Source organism: Caretta caretta, chromosome 23, assembly GCF_965140235.1.
Source record: "Caretta caretta isolate rCarCar2 chromosome 23, rCarCar1.hap1, whole genome shotgun sequence".
NCBI lineage: Eukaryota > Metazoa > Chordata > Testudines > Cheloniidae > Caretta > Caretta caretta.
The window spans coordinates 3,506,667-3,519,200 of record NC_134228.1 but is presented as its reverse complement, the minus strand read 5'-3'; the positions used below and the strand labels follow the sequence as shown (position 1 = coordinate 3,519,200).

Below are 12,534 nucleotides of genomic sequence, written 5' to 3'. Positions count from 1 at the left end.
GCAAAGCAGGTTGCGGGATGGCCCCATGATCCCATATGGGAGGTGGGGAAGGGGAGGGGAACCCAGGAGTCCTGGCTCCCAGCCCCCACTCCCGCTCTCATCACTAGGGACAACTCCCCAGAGGTGACAAGTCCCCCTCCTTTGCTGCAATGATTTTCCAGGGCAGTGACACCCCCTCCCCCAGTTCAATCCCCCCTATGGAGCGACCACCCCCAGCTCCTCACTCTGGTGCCCCCCGACACTGACCGTCCCCCAATGCCCCCCAGACAGCGGTCCATCCCCACCCCGCTATAATAACCCCCAGCCCATGACCCTGCCCTGACCACCCCCTTCTGGCAGTGAGCCCCAGCCGCCCTAGTGATCCCCCCAGTCCAGCGACAGCTCCCAGCCACGGCCCACTCGGAGCAGGTGTGTTTATTAGAAAATTAAAGACACTGTTCGAAAACTGGGGGGGGGGGGGAGGTCATAGAAAACCAGCTGCCGGGGCTTCAGGCAAGAGCAGGGGTTTGGGGGGGGGGTTGCAGGAGCTCCCGCCCCAGCACGGGGCGAGTCACGTGAGCCCAGGACAAACCCTGAGCCAGGGCAGGGGTAGGCGGCGCCATCCCCTGGAGAAACGGGGTCCATGGCAAAAGCCCTGAAACAGAGAGAGAGAGAGAGAGAGATGGGGTCAGTGCCTGGGGGCTGAGCACTGAGGGGGGGCAGGGAGGGGCGAAAGGGGGGCAGAAAGGCAGTCGGGCTCTGAAGGAGAGCAGGCCATCCCCCATCTCCTCCCCATCCCTGTGGGTTGTGGCCCTGGAGTCTGGGTCAAAGCAGGGGTCCACAGGGAGGGGAACTGAGTTGCTGGAGATGCCTCCCCCCACCCCGGATCAGGGCCAGGGGGCTCAGGCTATAGGGAGACGACCCCCCCCGGCCTCAGGTCCCGCACTCACCGCCTGTCTGGGCACACCCCCTCACAGGCCCCGCTCCGTGTGGGGGAGGAGCGGGCACTGTCCGGCTCCCAGGGTCCCAGGTGGTTCGGGCTGTTGGGTGAGGGGCGTGAAATGGGAACCCTGGATGGGCAGGGAGGGGGTTCCCACTGGATCCGGTGACCATGGGGATCTGGAGAGAAGAAGAAGAAGAAAGAAGGTGAGACTGGGCAGAGATGGACCCTCAGGATGTGGGGCAGCGAGGGGGCAGAGAGGGTCTGGGGAGGGGCACAATGGAGCCCCAATGGCTCCAGCAGATCCTGCCACTCCGATCCCCTCAGCCTATGGGTCTGAAACCACCGAATGCAATGGGGCCAGGCCGGGTTCTGAGCTCAGCCTCCCGGGGTCGATCCGGAGTCACCCCCTGACTGCAATGGGGACAGGCCGGGTTCTGAGTTCAGCCTCCCGGGGTCGATCCGGAGTCACCGTGGGCAATCTTGGCACCCACTGCTCAGCTCTTAGGTGCAGGGCAGAGGGTCAGTGTCACGCTCCCAGCTCCCCCCCAACCCCCATTCCTCTGCTTTCCCCCATCACCCTCTGCAGATGAAACAGTAACAGTGCCCCCGCTGGAGACGCTCGGCGCAGCAGCTCCCGGCATCCCCCCGGCCTCCCTGGGTGACGCAGTCCCCACACCTGGGGGCGCCCCTGACAGCTCGGCCACGCTCCAGCTGGGTGAGATGCTCAGATCTTCACATCGGTCCATTCGCCGGCACATCTCCTCTCGCCCACAGGGGGCGCTGCTGCCGGGGGGGCTGCCAAAAAGGGGACAAACACGGCGAGTTGGTTGGGTGCTGGAGCAGTGACGGGACAGGGCCTGCTCGAGCTGCTTGGAACAAGTCTGTCTGTCCATCCAGCCAGCCAGCCACCCAGCCGTCTGCATTACTCATCCATCCATCGATCCGTCCATCCACCCGTCTGCATTACCCCTCCGTCCATCCATCCACCCATTTGTATTACCCCTCCGTCCATCCACCCGTCTGCATTACCCATCCATCCATCCATCCACCCGTCTGCATTACCTACCCGTCTGCATTACCCATACATACATACATACATCTGTCCACCCAACCTTCCACTCGTCTGCATTACCCATCCATCCATCCAATCACCCACACATCTGCATTATCGATGAATCCTTTCCTCTTCCCACCCAGCCATCTGCATTATCCATCCATCCACCTACCCGTCTGCATTACCTGGTCCATCCACTGGTCCATCCATCTGTCCATCCACCCGTCTGCATTACCCATCCTCCCCAAGCACACGCATGATCCAGCCATCTGTCCATGTTACCCACCCACTCATCTGCATTATGTCTACCCATTTGTCCTTTCACCCAAACTATCCATCCATCCACATTATGTTTCTATCCATCCACGCATGCAGCCACCTGCAGTATGCATCTATCTGCCCCTCTGCTACCTTTCCATCTACCCACCTTTCCATGGACGGCAGGGATCTACCCATCCGTTTACCCAGTCTCCATCCATCCGCCCATACATCCATCCATCCCCATAGCATCCAGGTGCCTGTTCCCCTCCCTTTTTAACTCTTTACAGACCTCTCCAATCCTTGCTTTCCAAACCCTTTGCTTAGTTTCCATCCCCCAGCCCCTGCCTGGGCCGCGAGGGTAAATGTCGCTCAGAGAGGCCCCAACCCTGGAGAAGGACCCATAGGGAACGCCCCTAGCTAGGTGCCTGGGGGGCTGAGCTAGACAGGACCCTCTGGTGGCTCTTGCTGGAGTCTGATATTGTTCTCCTCCAGCTAGGGGAGGGCGCTCTCCAGAGTAGCCCGGCTGCAGTGGAAGGCCTCAGTCATCTGGATGAGGGACGAGGGGAAGAAAGAAACAGGTTCATCCATCAGGAATATGGAGAGCTGCAGGAATGTATGCACAGGCTACCCACGTGGGCATGAGTCATACAGGCATCAAGCATGATGCTTGCAAGGACCACTCATGGAAGATGCATGGAGCGTCCTGCACCATGCGTGACATGAAACCCTGCCTCCTCCAGGCAGATCCTCACCACGCCCGTAAGACCCCGTTACCTTGTTCCTCGGCTCGGCCAGGTGCGGGGCAGTTGGTCTGGAGGTCTAGACTAGTCCTTGACCACTTCCTCCTCCTGGGAGAGGGTGCCTCTCCCACGCCCACCTCTTGGCCACGGGTGGCCAGCCCCTTCTCGCAGTCCTTGCTCGGGGCCACCCCGTTGAGTTCCCTGGCCCTGTCGTCGGCCCGGTCCTGTGCCCAGGAGGCCGGGGGGTGCCCGCCGTTGGTCTGGGAATAGACGTTGCTGACCTGGGCCTTCTTGTTCCCTCCGTGGGCCTTGTAGCGGATCATGAGGATGATGATAAAGAGCAGGACGGAGGCGACGATGATCCCGCCGATGATGATGATCATGGTGCCGCCCAGGAAGTGGGCATGCAGGGAGCGGCACTGCGGGGAGCCGGGCCGGGTGCTGAAGTGGACGCAGCCCACCACCCTGGTGGCCATCAGTGCCGTCGGCCCGTCGTCGTAGACGGCCAGCACACACAGGTCGTAGGCCCGCCCCGCCACCAGGTCCTTCACCAGGAAGGCCCGGCTGGGTGGGGGGATCATCCTGCAGGGCGGGAGGGAGAGTGGTGAGCAGTGCCTGCAGCCGGGATCCCTGCCCCACCTGGACTTCATGCCCCCCTACTCCACTGCGGCCCTTCCCCCACTTTGCCTCTGCCCCCCGGCCACCCTGCTACCCTCCTCCACCCCCCCACCCCGCCCCATGGCCACCCTGCTACCCTCCCCCGCCCCACAGCTACCCTGCTACCCTCCTCCACGTTGGCTAGCACGGCCCTGCCCCCGGCCAAGAGCCACCCAGATGGAATCCACCCCCCCAAAACCTCCAGCCCAGAGCCAACCAGACAGGACCCTCCAGCCCAGAGCCACCCAGATGGGACCCTCCCAGTCCAGAGCCAGCCGGCAGGATCCACCCCTCTAACCCCACCGGCCCAGAGCCACCCAGGTGAGACCCATTGCCCGACCCAGGCCAGAACCACTCAGACCCCCCCAGCCCGGCGCCCCCTGCCCAGCGGCATGGACTCACCTGTACACCAGGGTCTCGTCGGAGGAGCTGTTATACTGGATCTGGTACATGCGGACGCCGGGCCCGGGCCGCGGCGGGACCCAGCGAATGAGGGCGGAGGACGCCGAGAGCTCGGAGGCCAGGACCCCCGCATCCCGCGGGGCGGAGCTCCCGTCGGCGCCCGCCTTGGCCGAGGTGAGGATATCGGAGGGCCCGGGCGCCGGGGGGCGGGTGCCGTTGACGAGCTGGGGCAAGGGGCTGACCCGCAGCTCCACGGAGGCGGTGGCCTCGCCGGCGGCGTTGGAAGCCACGCAGGTGAAGGCGCCGGCGTCCTGGATGGCGGCCACCAGGATCTCCAGGCTGCCGTTCTCGTAGGCCAGCGTCCGGGAGCCGTTGGCCACCAGCTTCCCCCCCGGAGACAGCCAGTGCACCGCCGGCTCGGGGTCGCCCGCCCCGCGGCAGCGCAAGGTGGCCCCCTGGCCCTCCGTCACCGCCAGCCGGCCCGTGTGGCGGGTGATGACGGGCGGCTGGCAGATGAACTCCTCCTCGGGGACGCTCCAGAAGGACTTGCCCAGGAGCTCGGGCGGAGAGGCGCAGGTCTCCAGGTCGTCCTCGCGTGCCAGGCGCCGGAGCCAGAGCAGCTCGCAGTTGCAGTGCAAGGGGTTGCCCCCGAAGCTAAGCACCAGGGAGGAGAGGGGCGAGCCCTTCGACTTGGCGTAGACAGGCCGGCGGAGGAAAAGCGGGTCCGGGGGGATCTTCTTCAGCCGGTTGGAGGTCATGTCCAGCCGGGCCAGCTTGTGCAGGTCGGCGAAGACGCCTTGGGGCACGTGGGCGATGAGGTTGTGGTCCAGGCTGAGGGAGTTGACGTTGCTAAGGCGACGGATGGTCTCCCAGGGCAGCCGGGCCAGGTTGTTGTAGGACAGGTCCAGGTCCTCCAGGGTGCCGGCGAAGTCGTCGAAGGCGCCGGGCGCCACGGCCTGCAGCTGGTTGTTGCCCAGAATGAGGTGGCGCAGGTTGGGCAAGCCCCGGAGCTGCTGGGCCCCGATGGCCGGCAGGCGGTTGCCGTCCAGGTGGAGGGCCCGCAGGCCGCGCAGGTCGGCGAAGGCGAAGGGCACCAGCTGGCGGATGGCGTTGCGGGAGAGGGTCAGGTGCACCAGCCGCGTCATGTTGGCGAAGTCCCGGAGCCGCACGGCTGCGATGAAGTTGTCCGTCAGCCGCAGCTCGGCCGTGCGCCGGTCGAGGAGCCCGGGCACGAAGAGCAGCCCGGCACGGGCGCACAGGACGGCCAGCGAGGGGGACAGGTTCTGGCACGTGCAGCGGGGGGGGCACAGCTGGGCGCGGGAGGGGGCCAGGCAGAGGGCCAGGGCGTAGAGCAGCAGACGCTCCATGGCGCCGTCAGGGGGCCCGGCTGCAGGGAGAGAGGGAGAGAGACGGGCCAGGTGACAGCGAAGCCTTTCTTACCCGGGACTGCGTCCTCCTTCACCAGCAGGGGGCAGCCTGCGCCACACCCAGCTCCTGGAAGGGAAGTGGGGTCCAGTGGTGAGAACAGGGGGGCTGGGAGCCAGGACTCCTGGGTTCTATCCCTGGCTCTGGGAGGGGAGTGGGGGCTAGTGGTGAGAGCAGGGGGGCTGGACTCCTGGGTTCCATGCCCCATTTTAGAACTGACTCACTGTGTGGCTTTGGGCTATTAACCTGCCCTTTCTGTGCCTCAGTTTCCTACCCTATAAAATGGGCCAAGTAACCCTTTATCCACAGATCCTCCCCTTTAAGCCCAGGGGCACACACTCTCCCCCCACCCCTCCCAGACTCCTTTCCCAGCAGCCCCCAGGGCGCACGCGCACACACACAGAGACCCTTCCCAGCAGCCCGCAGGATACAGGTGCCCTGCCCCAGACCCTTCCCAGCAGCCCCCAGGGTACGCCCCCTCCCACCTTTCCCAGCAGACCCCGGGGTACGCACCCCCAGGCCCTTCCCAGCAGCCCCTGGGACACACACACCCGCAAGCCTCTCCCAGCAGCCCCCAGGAACAAAGTGAGGGAGGCGACTGGGGTCCAGAAGCAGCTGCCCAAAGCCCTCCCCTGTCCCGACGCACTGAGGACTTGGCAGAGCTGGGACAACTGAGTCCTGGTGCAGATTCGGGGGGCAGCAGCTGGGGAGCCCAGGGGGAGCCGGGCAGTGGGGCCGCCTGGCAGAAGAGGCAGGAGCAGCTGGGGCAGCACCAGGCTACGTGCATGGCACGGGGGGCGGGGGGGGGAGCAGCAAGCTGTGCCCCCCCCCAAGCATCTCCTCAATCCTCCTCATTCCCCCGCCACACGCACCTCATCCACCCCCACTCAGCATCGGGGTCATGGAAGTGCATCCTGGGATGGGCCAGATTCTGAGCCCAGCATCAATCCGGAGTCACTCTGGCTTATCCCAGAGAAGAGCAGGATCTACCCCGCCTGGACTGTGTTTTAAAAATCAAAACGCACCAGCCCGGTTCTGACAGCGACCCTACAATAACAATCATGGTACAACAAACTCATGCCACCCGGCCCTCGCATGAGACCCTACTCTAACAAACCTATGCACACAAGCCGACAGCTCCCAAGCTACCCTACAAAAACAAACCCCCCTGCACGTACGTCCGGGGAGACAAACCAATTTCCAGAAGGAAAAACCTGGAAGTTTGGGGGTTTGAATTCTGAAGCAGTCTCATTCCATTCAAGACCGCCGCCAAGCAGGGGTCTGGAAAGCCGGGGTCGCGGCCGGGAAGCACCTTGAGCCATCGCCTGCTAATTAACAAATTAATGACGTAATTAGGAGCCATGTGGCTTGGCTAAACGGCACAAGGACCCGCGGCGCCAGAAAGTTTCCGACGAGTTGAAACAAGGGAGAGTCCGTCACACAGCGGCTCCGGAGCAGCGCTGCGTGGGGACGCATCAGCGCGGGAGTTCCTCCGAAGGAGCCGTGTGGGCGTTGAGCTCGGGGGCGGGGGGGTCCCTCCTTTGCTCAGGCCAAACGGGCAGCCAAGTGGCACCTCTTGCAGCTTTTCGGTCTCTTCTCAAAGCCCCAGCTGCCGGAATCATGAGATTCAACGAAAGCGCATCTCTATCCCTCGCAGCCGCAGAGAAAAGCTCCAACGCGCCCCCGAGGTGGCTCGGGCACAAAGAAGACGAACGTTTTCCAGGCTCATGGTTTTGGGGGAGGCCGGGCTCCGGAGAGTCGAACGCTCGGGGTCACAGGAGGCCAGCAGACCCCCGCTGCCCTGTCTAGCGCTAGAGACAGTTCCAGTGCTCCTGCTTGGGAAGGGAAGCTGGGTGACGTGAGCCGGTAATCCCCCAGTGTGGACGCAGGTCTATCCGGATCAAGGGAACCCATTCCCCTTCCCACACCGGGGCGGCCGTACTGCGATACGCACCTTTATCCCCCTCTAAACACAGCCTCACTGGAGGGGTCGGGCTGCCGGAACTAGACCAGGATAGTTAAACCCGGCCAACGTCAGTCTGGACAAGACTGGAGAGCGGGGTGGGGAGCCCGGGGCTGGGCTGGCAGGGGGCTGAGGGTTGGGAGTGAGGGGCACGGGCAGAGCTATGGGGGGTGGGAGCCCGGGGCTGGGCTGGCAGGGGGCTGTGGGTCGGGAGTGAGGGGCATGGGCAGAGCTGGGGGAGGCGGGAGCCCGGGGCTGGGCTGGCAGAGGGCTGCGGGTCAGGAGTGAGGGGCACGGGCAGAGCTGGGGGGGGCGGGAGCCCAGGGCAGAGCTCGAGGGGAGTGTGAGCCTGGGGCTGGGCTGGCAGGGGGCTGCGGGTCGGGAGTGAGGGGCACGGGCAGAGCTGCAGGGGGAGGGAGCCCGGGGCTGGGCTGGCAGGGGGCTGCGGGTTGGGAGTGAGGGGCACGGGCAGAGCTGCGGGGGAGGAGGGGTAGGGAGCCCGGGGCTGGGCTGGCAGGGGGCTGTGGGTCGGGAGTGAGGGGCATGGGCAGAGCTGGGGGAGGCGGGAGCCCGGGGCTGGGCTGGCAGGGGGCTGCGGGTCGGGAGTGAGGGGCACGGGCAGAGCTGGGGAGGGACGGGAGCCCAGGGCAGAGCTCGGGGGGAGTGTGAGCCTGGGGCTGGGCTGGCAGGGGGCTGCGGGTCGGGAGTGAGGGGCACGGGCAGAGCTGGGGGGGGGCGGGAGCCCAGGGCAGAGCTCGGGGGGAGTGTGAGCCCGGGGCTGGGCTGGCAGGGGGCTGTGGGTCGGGAGTGAGGGGCACGGGCAGAGCTGCGGGGGGAGGGGGAGGTAGCCCGGGGCTGGGAGGGCAGGGGGCTGTGGGTCGGGAGTGAGGGGAGCCCGGGGCTCTGAGCCAGTCTCCTGCCTCTGGTCTGTCCTGTGTCCCCCACCTGCTTTGCAGCAGGAACCTGCAGCTTTGTTTGGATTCCCAGCTCGCCCCCACTCGCCCGCTGGGTTTAATTGGGGAATCCAAGGCTATCATGACACACACAGGGCTGAGCAAGCTGATTAGCCTCCTGACAACGCCCCCAACCCCCACCCCTGCAGCCCACATAGGGGAAGGCAGGGGCAGGGTCTGCCAGGGACAACCCCCCCGCCCCCCCAGCACAGAGCCGTACCGGGTTCAAAGGGGGCTTTGATCAGATCTCACCCAGCATTGTAGGCATGGGCGGGACGCCAGCGTGGCTGACCCGCATCAGCTGGGATGGCTGGCTGGGTCCTTCGCGGGGGGGGGGGGGTGCTGTATCTCACGCCCCATTTCACAGATGGGGAAACTGAGACATCATCCAGCATCCCAGCCAGGAATGGAACCCAGGAGTCCTAATTCCCAGGCCATGCCGCATCTGTCACCCCTTGGTAATACTCCCTTCTGCGGCTGGGAACAGAACCCAGGAGTCCTGACACCCTTTCCCTGCTCTTGCATCTCAGTGATACTTCTTCATTCGCACCGATGCCCCTCAATCCCAACCCACAGCCCCCAGGTATCCCAGCCCTGGGCTCTGCCCCACAGCTCTACCAATGACCCTCGATCCCAGCCCGTAGCCCCCGGGTATCCTGGCCTTGGGCTCCCTGATTCCCAGGAGCTCCTCTAACCTCATATCTGACCCCTTTGGAATCTGGGTTGGGTTCCTGTCCCAAGATCCCAGCTGGCCCCTCATCAGTCCAGTTGTGGGGCGGACTCGGACCCAGATGGGTTTTGATGTTCTGGTTCTGGGGGAAATCTTGTGCTTTTGGCCCAGGACACTGGGAGTCTCGGCTGTTGGAAGGCAACACAAACTCCATCGGAACCGGCCCCGAAAGCTGGGCCCCACCGGATCAGACCCTCAATGACAGCCTGAAGCCACCGCAGCTCCCAGCGGCACCTCCTGGGCCCAGCTGGGGGTGGGGGGCTCCCAGCTGCGTCTCCACTCGGGTAGCTCTCTCTGGCCCATGGGCCCATCTAACCCGGTATCCCGCCTCTCCGTCACAGATCAGACCTCTGGGCCCGGCTGTCCTGCCCATGTATGGTGACCTCTCCCCGGCAGCTCTGGTGCCCCTCCCCCCCCGCCCCCCGGCCCCTGAATGATGCCCCTGGTGGTGGGATGTGACCAGGCTGCTGCCCCTCCCCCCACCCCTTGCCCCAATGTGCCCCGCCCCCAAACACCCTCAGGGCCTACTGCCCCCCACACCTGCCAATGCCCCAAAACCCATATGCCCCCCAACACATGCTCTATGCCCCCTAAACACCCCCATGCCCCTTTCACTCCCCAACACACCATCTACTGCCCCAATACAGCCCCCCCTACAAGCCCACTGTCACCCCCTCGTGCCCTCTAGCACCCCCTACCCTGACAGCCTCCCTCCCTCATGCCCTCCACCCCCCTACACACCTCTGACAGCCCCTTCCAGCTGCCTTGCCCCAACACACTTCTCCCACCCCCCATGCTCGGTGGGGGGGGATTCGTGGCGGGAGATGGTTAGGCCGCGCGACCCCTGTTCATAGACACACCCCGGCCCCCATGTATGGGGAGGATTCAGAGCCGGCTGTACAGGGATCTCAGCCTCTCTGTGCTGTCCGAGGGCCTTGGGCAGTGGGGATTTAACTCCTGGCCTGTGCCCCCCGCCACCAACTCCCCACCGGAGGGGAGGAAGCATCAGTGAGTCCCAATGCAATGCACCCCTCCCACTGCCAGGATAGATCCTCAGCTTCACCCCCTCAGGGCAGTGGGGCAAATCAGGCACGACCCACATGTGCTCTGCAGGATGCCCCCCGAGCCCCACGGAATTATGGGTAATGGGGGGGGTCCAGACTACACCCTCCCCCCCTCAAGTCTCTGCTGGGGATGGACAAACCGTGAAATCAATGAGCCCCAGGCGGGATGTGGGGGAGATTCGCAGCTGGGGGGGGGGGGGGGATGTGCGGCCAGACTGGCCCTTCCTCCTGCCAGGGCGAGCCCCTCCCCCACCATCAGGCCATGCTGCTGCCCCAGTTCGGCTGCCAAAGTGGGGTCCGGGGTGGAATGACAGGCTTGTGATTTTAGTTGAATTTTGCAACGATGGTGGAGGGGGAACCATGGCAGGACAGTTCCCCACCCCCTTCACCCCCAATGTCCCCACAGCACTAGCCTCTCCATGCTGCCCACCCACCACAAGACAACCGTGCCCTGACGCCTGGGGGTGGCTCCCCCTCCCCAGATGATGTCGCTGTCATCCACAGACATCTCCCACCACCTTTGCCCCAATCAAAACCCTGTGGCGGTGAGTTCCGCAGGCTAATGACAAGAGGACAAGCTCCCAGCTGACTCCTCGTGCCCCTGTCCAACATCTCCCTGAGATGGCCTTGCCTCCTCCCCACCACGTCCCATCAGCCCTGCCCCCACCCAGCGATGGCAGCCCCGGCAAGTCACAGCCAAAGGGAGGGGCCCACCTACCTCACGCTTCGGTTCCAGCGAGCCATAAACCTTCAGGAGCATCCGGCTGGACGGGGGTCTGGGCTCAGGTCGGGGTGGGGGTGCCAAGCTGGCTAACGCCAGGGCTCAGCCATCCTTGCTGGCTCCGATCTCCCAGCTTGAGGGTCCTGAGTCTGAGCCCGAGCCCGGATGGCTAAGGCAAATCCTCCCCAAAAAATATTGAGGGGATCTGAGTGCCAGGAGCTCTCCCCTCCAGCTGCTGCTGTGGTGAACCCCAGCAGCACCCCAAGAACCAGCACTTGGCTGCTCCCTATCCGGGGTTCGCCCCAGGCTTTCCTCGGTAGCTGGGAAGTGGGGCGGGGGGAGGGCGGGCTGTAAAATATCCAGCCTGGATTTGAGGTCAGAGGGGGTGAATTTCGATGCAGTGCTGGGGGGGGGGGGGGGTGCAAGGCAATGTGGAGGGTCAGGCAATGCGGGGGGGGGGTAGCTGCGTCTCCCCAGAGCCAGGACACCTGAGACACCCCAGGGTTTTAGCTCGGTGCTGATACAGGAAGTGGAGGGGGCTGCCCCCTCTGACTGACCCCAAAGCAGCGTCTGGCCCCGGGAAGGGGGGTCGTTCAGGAGCGGGGGGGGGGGCCAGGTACCGATTCTGGACCCGCCCCGGGTCCCAATTCTGCCCCCGGGGAGGGCACGCTCAGGATCGGGCCAAAACTCCCTGGGACGGGGAGGGGGGTGCCAGACCCCTCCCCGCTTGGGGTTAAAGGTCCAGGTGGCGAAAGCAAACCCCCAGCTCGGGAATCCAGGCTGGGCTGGTACCCGGCGCCGGGATGCAGCTCGGGGCCGGTTGCCCGGGCGCTGGTTGCCGGGATACAGCCGGATGCTGGTTGCCGGGATACCGCTGGACCCCACCCCCGGCCCTCTCGGCTGCCCGGGGGCCGGTGCCGGGAGCCGCGCGGGGCGGTGGCTGGCGGGTCCCTGCAGCCCAGCACGGCCGCTCGCCCAGGCTGGGAGCGGCCCCCGGGCCTCATGAATATGCAAAGCAGGGGGCAGGGCCCACACAGCCCCGCTGTTAAAGGCACAGCGTCCCCTTCCGTCAGCGCCGGCTCCCCTCGCCCCTTGCATCTGGCCAGCGCCCGGCAACCAGCCCCCTCTGCTGCTGCATCCCCGTGACCAGCGCCGGGCAACCAGTGCCGGGCAACCAGCCCCCTGCGGCTGCATCCCCGTGACCAGCGCAGGGCAACCAGTGCCTGGCAACCAGCCCCCTGCGGCTGCATCCCCGTGACCAGTGCCGGGCAACCAGTGCCGGGAACCAGTGCCTGGCAACCAGCCCCCTGCGGCTGCATCCCCGTGACCAGCGCCGGGCAACCAGTGCCCGGCAACCAGCCCCCTGCAGCTGCATCCCCGTGACCAGTGCCGGGCAACCAGTGCCCGGCAACCAGCCCCCTGCGGCTGCATCCCCGTGACCAGCGCAGGGCAACCAGTGCCTGGCAACCAGCCCCCTGCGGCTGCATCCCCGTGACCAGTGCCGGGCAACCAGTGCCGGGAACCAGTGCCTGGCAACCAGCCCCCTGCGGCTGCATCCCCGTGACCAGCGCCGGGCAACCAGTGCCCGGCAACCAGCCCCCTGCAGCTGCATCCCCGTGACCAGTGCCGGGCAACCAGTGCC

The 12,534-nt window shown here is 65.4% G+C and overlaps 1 protein-coding gene across 2 annotated transcripts; it reads right to left on the bottom strand.

Annotated features, from left to right (window-relative positions):
• Positions 1-398: 398 nt before the first annotated feature.
• LOC125628136 (leucine-rich repeat and fibronectin type III domain-containing protein 1-like protein) lies at positions 399-12,142 on the bottom strand. Of its 2 annotated transcripts, none has more exons than XM_048832953.2 (6): positions 10,890-12,142; positions 4,037-5,423; positions 3,259-3,559; positions 1,599-1,717; positions 930-1,098; positions 399-634 (listed from the first exon to the last, which is right to left on the bottom strand). In XM_048832953.2, exons 2-4 carry the CDS (start codon positions 5,401-5,403, stop codon positions 1,655-1,657), a joined length of 1,731 nt encoding a protein of 576 aa, XP_048688910.2. In that variant the 5' UTR covers positions 5,404-5,423; positions 10,890-12,142; the 3' UTR covers positions 399-634; positions 930-1,098; positions 1,599-1,654. The 2 variants fall into 2 exon arrangements, with proteins under 2 accessions (XP_048688910.2, XP_048688907.2); XM_048832950.2 differs by having other exon boundaries at positions 3,012-3,559; positions 10,890-12,138.
• Between the last annotated feature and the right edge of the window lie 392 nt (positions 12,143-12,534).

What these genes read in the sequence shown, in the direction of transcription:
- LOC125628136 (XM_048832950.2), bottom strand. Translation starts at nt 5,403, where the DNA reads ATGGAGCGTCTGCTGCTCTACGCCCTGGCCCTCTGCCTGGCCCCCTCC. An exon ending in GACGAGACCCTGGTGTACAG is followed by an intron (nt 3,560 to 4,036) that starts GTGAGTCCATGC and finishes CCCGCCCTGCAG; the next exon opens with GATGATCCCCCCACCCAGCC. An exon ending in TGGCCGAGCCGAGGAACAAG is followed by an intron (nt 1,718 to 3,011) that starts GTAACGGGGTCT and finishes CCTTTTTGGCAG; the next exon opens with CCCCCCCGGCAGCAGCGCCC.